Source organism: Poecilia formosa, unplaced genomic scaffold (assembly GCF_000485575.1).
Source record: "Poecilia formosa unplaced genomic scaffold, Poecilia_formosa-5.1.2 Scaffold205, whole genome shotgun sequence".
Lineage (NCBI taxonomy): Eukaryota > Metazoa > Chordata > Actinopteri > Cyprinodontiformes > Poeciliidae > Poecilia > Poecilia formosa.
In genome coordinates, this window is record NW_006800144.1 from 884,135 (window position 1) to 891,555 (window position 7,421).

A 7,421-nucleotide genomic window follows, 5' to 3' on the forward strand; every position below is an offset into this window, starting at 1 on the left:
TGAAAAAATAATGATTCATCCTGGAAGCTTTCCTGCTCATATATTCAAGGACGGCTGGTGCAGAAAATATGAGAGTTTTCTATAAACAGCAAAACAAAAACAGTTTCTTGAGTTTCACACCTAAAGTAAAAAAAATAAATAAAAAATTAATAAACATTACTGCAGTTTAGTTAATTTTGCCGTGACTTAAATCTCAACTTGCATCCTAAATGATTTAACTTGAATTGAGTCTCTTCATCATTTTAAATTGCATATTTGTCACACTTTATCTGCTGTTAGGAAGAGATTATAATGTGTTGTTGAATGCTGAAATATTTTATGTTCTTTTATGGAAATAATTTCTTTGGTGGAAATTATTTCCTTCATTTAAAAAGGAACGGGCTGAAAGTCTGTGTTGTCACAACAGAGACAATAGATGGAGCTATTGAGGAATAAAAAACAGAGCAAGAAAAGTCAACACTGGTCAATAATTGAAAAAAAAACTGCACATGATGTATAATTTATGTGTTTTTTTCCTCTTTCTTTTCTAGTCAGTGGTATTAAAAGCCAATGTTTTTTTTTCCAGTCAGTCAGTGAATGGTTCCTGTCTATCATCCCAGTTCATTGGATCAGAACCTCACATCATCCTTTCATGGAGATTAGCATTTTCCATTTCACCATTAGCTCCAATTACGTCCCATTAACCCAGACGGATGAATGCCAGCTCCCACAGTCACACTGAGGTCTAATATGTGATTGGTGAGAGTAGAATTACGGGCTCAGTTAAACAATCCTGTCATTCATTCATGGCTAAATTCCAAAAACAAAACCCAGAAAAGTGTCAAATTAAAAAGAGATAATTATATTATTTTTAAATTCTGCACCAGTGATGCTTTTCTACTTGTAAGTCAGCAGATTGTGATATTTTTCTATTTTCTTAACAGCAGATAAAATGTTACATTTTGCTGAAGAAAACAAACCAAAAACATATCGATATAGTATATATAAAGCAACATAAATAAATAAATAACAAAAAAACACTTACTGTCACATAATAAGACAGTATTCACTCACTTCATGTAAGCTTTTAAAAATGTCTTCATGCAGGCAGTATTGTTCTGGAAGCTCTCTGATTGTTGTGTGTTTAGACGTTGAAGCAGCGTTTCATGCTGTAGACCACAGTTTTCATATGTCTCTCTTAAACACTGGATTGGCTTCATTCCTGCTTGAGCAACAGAATGTTTAGAAAAGGTTCTGTCCACCTCAGCCCTCCTTTCTGAGGGGTTCCTCAGGGTTCAATTCTTGGTCCTCTTCTTTTTTTCTTTACGCTTTGCTTCCTTCAGACTCTATTTTCAGACACAATCGGATCTCTGTTCACTGCTGTACAGATGAGTGCAAAATGTCTCGTTCTTTGGGGTGATGAGACATACCTCTCTGGGGACAGTTCTTTCCTGTTCCAACTTTACCACACAGAAGTCCACCAAACAAAGTCTGTACAGACGCAGATGTGTATGTTGGACAAAGTTGAATGCCCCTGCACAGAGTTTTTATCCCAGCCTGACGGAACAGCTTTGGGACAGAGAGCAGACTGTGGTTCAAGTCATACCATCACTTTGCAGACCATCACAGAAGAAAAGCTGGAGCTGTATCACATCTTCATCCTTTTACCTAAACTGAGATATAATTTAAGTTAATATGTGCATAAATGCAAGTGACCCAATACTTTTGGCAACATGGTGCATTTGCATTCGCTCCCATATTTCCTGTAAGAGCGAAACACATCTTTCAATATATCCACAATACTTTAATTATTGTTTGAATACTTTTCTAAAAGTATATCTGAGTATTCTTGTGTGGTCAGCATATCACAAATCCTGCTTTTCATTGTCTTTGTCATGATGTCAGAACCAGAGGCTTTAACGAGACAAGATGTATGTTAAACTTGCAGACCCACTTACCACTCCAGTAGGTGGTGGTAGTGCACAACAAAACCTTTATTTTTTTAAATTTATTTAGTGACTGCCAACAAGGAGCTCAAATCCTGCAGCTTTCGTGGTTCATTGTACAGTTTTGTTTTCAGGGAGATTGAAATGTTTTAGGAGCTGAAGTAGTCAAAGAGAAAACAGGCAGCATTTATCAAATCACATTAATTTTATTTTGTTGAGTCTACACCATCCAGTTCACATTTAACACCATGAATATGACTGCAAAAAAATATTTCAATATATATATATATATGCACATACATATTTCATGTTTGACTATGATACCATGTACTTATATACTACATGTCAGCTTAACATTACGCAGAAGCTCAAACTGTTGATGTGAAGCAGGAGGCAAAGCAGCTGTTGGACACACGGTATACGGAGCTACATAGGTGACACAACCTAACAGTTTTTACATACAGCGCCATTTATACAAAAAGGAGTTTATGTGCTCGCCGATGATTTAATATGCACAGCGTTTAAAACGAGCAACTTTTTTTTTTTTTGTTTACAGCTCAGCCTACCAAAACGGTGCTTGAGGGCAAGAGTTGAGCTCATTTGCGGTTTGTGATGCACTGAATGTGTCGCGTTTCAGCGACAGAATGCTACAAACCAGTCATTTCACGTGGCGTTCTCACCATGCAACATTATATAGTAACAATAATTTCAATAAAAATACTGAACTGATTGCACGAGACTAAGTATACGGGTCCAGTGAACGCTTGCTGCTGCATTAAATGCACACATGTAGGCATGATACATCTGTATGTTCTGACGTTACAAGGTGATCCGTTATAAAAATATGTCTCTGTAATTTGGGTTAATACTGCACACTATCCCGTGAGGGGAGGTATTCGGAGCTGGAAATCTCTTTTAGCAGTGTTTTCTTTCGGCACGTCTTACATTCACGACGACTTTATATGAAAATAGTTCTTAACTCCACCTGACGCAATCACATTCCACTTGAAACACGAGTAACCACACGTCCCTTCCGGTCTTATCACACTCCACATCCACAAATCCATTTGACTTGATGACCACAATCAACAGATTGCTGCTTGCTTTCTTTAGAAATGTTACCTCACTTCACCTTCTGTGAAAATCTGCTTGGCTAAGAACACATTTTCTGGTTCACAAAGTAAAGCTACTGTGCATTTTTCCATCATAAATTGAGAGAGCACGGTAAAGGCTATACATATTTATATATATTTTAGCTTTGCGAGTACACATAACAAGTATGTCTAAATTTAAACAGTCATCCACAAATTCAAATAACAGCTTTAATGCACCTTTACATGAGTCGTTAAAAATGCAAAACCCATAGTTTCTTCTCCGTGCCAGTGCAGTGAGGTGAAAACACGTTTATATTTCTGGAAGTTGACCAAAGGTCTGTGAAACATGAGAATGTACAGTGAAATACTCTGAGAATAGAAATTAGGCAATGATTACATAAATATCAGTCATATCTTTTCACAATCACTGCCATCCTGTATGCCTGTAGAACTGCTTGCCTGTAAAAAAAAGGGAGTTTTATATAATAAAGCTGATTTTACGTAGAGTGAGAGGATCTCTGCAGAGTTGTGCCCTTCAAAACGTTTGTTCTGAAATGTGGTTCTGAACATAATGTAAACATGCTCGAAAAAGAATGTGCACGATACATTTGCAGCAGCAAACTGCAGCTTGTAAAGAAATTTTATGATATAACTTTATTTTTTTAATGAAATAACTTTCCTGAGAAAGTTTCCTTAAAGTCGGCAACAAGACCGATTGGTTAATGCTTTCTATGTAAACTTCCCAGCCATATGTTCGGATTTTTTGTGTGTGTGTGTTTAACATGCAAAGTCTGCATGAGTCATTAAACAACAGAGCTGGAGTTGAACCTTCCTCTTTCATCCGAAGCACATGGCGTAACCTCATGCTTTGCTTCTTTCAAACCCAAAACTCAAAGCTACGAACGGAGCAGTCGAGAGAGGAAAGAGAAATGTTACAAGCATCCAAAGCGAGGATTTCAAAATGGATGATATCAAATTATTTGACAACTAAATGCCAAAACGTGGGCAGAAAAAAGTTAAATAAAATCAACCCTCCCCCATGAGTGTTAGCGTAGAACGGCGTTGCTGCGCCTCAGCAGGGTGAGGAGGACATCTGTTCGTACTCTGGACATTTGAGGAGGGCGGGGTAGTTGGAGGAGTTCATCTGCAGGGAGGCCTCGGACGAGATGGAGGAGGGGCTGCGGCCACGCCCCGCCCAGGCGTCCGGGTGGAGGAACTGGCCCGAGTAGTCTGAGCAGTTGCTGAGGCGGGGCTGGTAGAAGCCCTGATGGGGCCGGTACATTTCCTCCGCCGTGTATCGCTTCATGAACAGGTACACCGACATGACGCCCGCCGTCTGGAGGAGCCGGGAAACACAGAGGAGAGTCAAGGTCCACCTGGGCAACCTTTAACATTAAAGGGACGCTCACAAGACATTGTCTCAAGCCCAAGTCAAGTCCCAAGTGTTTAAGTGACACTGCAGTCAAAATTCAAATAACTTTATTGTTATTATTATTACTATTGATACAGTTGATATTTGTATTCAGCTCCCACCTTTCTCAGGATTTCTGGGTTTGTCTTTACTAGCTCTGTCCGTGCTTCCTTTCAGAAAGCTCAAGCTGATTAAATCTAGATGAAGAGCAAATATTTTCCAACTCTTGCCACAGATGTTTAATTGGATGCAGGTCTGGCCTTTGACTGGACCATTTTAACACATGCAAATGCTGTATGTTTGATGTACACCCTCCTATTGTTCTTCTTTCTGTAAGTTTAGAGTCAATTTCATTTAGTTTTTCATTCTGCAGCACACAGTTGCTCTCTGATTGCGTGACTTCTCAACAAGCCATTTGTTACACTGTACACATCAGAGAAAGGGGGGGGCGGGGAACTGCACAAAAATGCATGCCGCATTTTTAATTTTTTATCTGTATAAGACATACATTTTTTTTTCCCGTTTATGTACTAATTTGTGTTGTTCTGTTAAATAAACTCTCGTTGCAGTGCGACAAGGTGTGCAAAAGCACAAGGGGAATTAAAACCTTTGCAAGACTCCGTTAAACAGAAACAGAGGCAACCAAGGCAGAAACGGTTCGTTGTGAGGTTTACCTCTGTCAGCAGGAAGGAGATGGCGGCGAACGCAAAAGACCAGCCGTACTTGTAGCTGAAGTAAGCCTCGTTCGTTTTCGTCCTGTTCAACATTTCATCGTTGATGTTGGAGATGTACAGAACCAGACCGACGACCAGAGACAGACCTGCGGGGCGCCGTGAGGCGGGTCAGTCATGCTTCTCACAGAAATCGTAATCACTGATTTGATGCGGACGGCAGTACGCGTTACTGCTGGACTCTACGGGAAGTACCTGAGAGGATGAAGAAGATTCCGGAAACAAACGCCAGGATGGTGCGATGCGGTCGGATATGGCCGATGTTGCTGAGCACGAAGCCGATGAACATGAAGAAGAGGCTGACCAGAGGAAACGGAGTAGCAGAGCGGATCATCTCTAAGACGACAGGAGAGAAGTTTTTTTATTTTTAAAAAAAAAGTCCCTCTGAGAGGAAGAAGTTTAAAGATTTTGAACTGTTCGTTCCTCTGTTGTATATTAAAACAACACGACTTTCTTGAAGAGTGATTCCTAGTATGTCTCACTGGGTTTATGTTTTTAAATCAAGTCTTTTTTTGGTTACTTGTCCCAGTCTGAACTCTTTTTGAAACAAAAGCCAGTTTGGATTCATGTTTTGTGTAGCTTGAACAGTTTGAGTGAGTGAATACTTACTGAGCACACTGACGGTGGACTCAGACGTTATCTGGACGTTAGTAGGCATCACATACTCAATGGTAAAACACCGGCCTTTCTCTTCACCTGAAATCAAGGGGAAAAAAGAGAAAACCTCATCAGTTCAGATTGACGTGAATCAGGAAAACTTTTCGTAATTCACTACACAATTTTGCCTCCCAAATGAGACAAAGCACGACGACTCAGCCTCGTTGGGAAACATTTAGCATTCACCTACGTTTCGGCTGGATCGAGAACATTTTGTGAATCTGGGTGAGAGAGCTTCTATTTATGCCATCTGTGAATGTGCAGGAAGTGATGTTGAAAAGAAATATCATCTCTACAGGCTGGCTGATGTGAGGCGCAGCTTCGGCTGTCAGTGTGCGCTTGAAGAAAACCCGACGTTAGAATTTAACACCGTCTTTTTTTATCTGCACTCTGTAAAAACCGACACTGCGGTGAGTTTCCTGGCACCTCGTTAACCCCAAACACAGCGAGGCGCCAGAAGAGGTGAGGTCTGGTCATATCTAACTAGCTTTCACAGTATGGGTTCATAAATTGAAAATATACAACTGTATATTAGCATGCTGTAGTTTTTTTTGTTGTTGTTTTTTTTTTTTTACAGAAAAGCCAGTTGTTGATGTTATGCTACATTAAAAAAAGGTCATTAAAAGTATAATCAGTATAGTCAGGAGGCTATAAAGGCAGAAAACATTATTTATAGGATTTCTAATACGGTTCTTTCTCCCACACTTCAAAACCGTACATGTTGTTTTAACTGGTCTCTGCAAGTTGCTCCTATTGTGTCACTGCATAATTAATAATATAGTCAAAGTGATTCAATGTATTTGTGAAGTTTTAGAAACTTTTACCACAAAGTGTGGTGTGAACCATCTGACCAAAAAGGTTTTAATTGGTGATTCAGGGTCAAACACTTACCAACACAATAGCTAAATGGGGAACAAGGCCACTCAATATCCCCTAAAAGACTCACCGAACCTGTGGTAACGTGTTGCTCAGCATGACCTGGATAGTCACAGGATAACATCTGTTATCTAATCACAGCTGGATTTGGATGCATGTTTACTATGACTAAGTGATTAAAACAGGACAAGTCAGAGGTTAATGGAGCTGGACAGTGGACAACTGGACCCAGTCAATTTCTTTTCCTCTTTTCCTGACACCTTCACTCAATATAGCATGTGAAAAACAGACTAATGATGATGGTGGTCGTAAAAAAACACACACACAATATTAGCAATGTCAGTAGGATAAAAGAAAAGTAATGACTTTTATAAGAAATGTAAAGAGACTTAAAAAAGGGACCGTATTCATTTCCTCGGACTTTACAGATCAAACTTAATTGGATAAAATGAAGTGTAATTGAAACCACTGCATGCTGTGATGTTTTTTTTTTTTTTTTTTTTTTTTTTTTAAGAAAGTAGTAGATATACTTTTTGAACATCTTTGTATTTGTGTTCATGTAAATGCTGGATTTTCTTGGAAAACATCCCAGTTCCATTAAAGTTTGGGAAAGAAAAGCACTGCGTGTGATTTAAAACGGGCAAAATGTACCAGCATGAAATCGACTGCAGCTGAACTTAGTTTATTTTTGATCACTCCCCGCTGGGATGAAAACCCACACAGTCAA

The 7,421-nt window shown here is 39.3% G+C and overlaps 1 protein-coding gene across 1 annotated transcript in view; it reads right to left on the reverse strand.

Moving 5' to 3' along the window:
- Positions 1 to 2,109: 2,109 nt before the first annotated feature.
- Positions 2,110 to 7,421, reverse strand: part of LOC103148440 (voltage-dependent calcium channel gamma-5 subunit) — a 22,103-nt gene continuing 16,791 nt past the window's right edge. Inside the window, exons 3-6 of the mRNA XM_007567220.2 lie at positions 5,771 to 5,857; positions 5,357 to 5,497; positions 5,105 to 5,250; positions 2,110 to 4,355 (exon numbers count right to left, since the gene is read on the reverse strand). Of these exons, the coding sequence (XP_007567282.1) occupies positions 4,092 to 4,355; positions 5,105 to 5,250; positions 5,357 to 5,497; positions 5,771 to 5,857 (638 nt within the window). The 3' untranslated portion in view covers positions 2,110 to 4,091. The remainder of the gene's footprint in view (positions 4,356 to 5,104; positions 5,251 to 5,356; positions 5,498 to 5,770; positions 5,858 to 7,421) is intronic.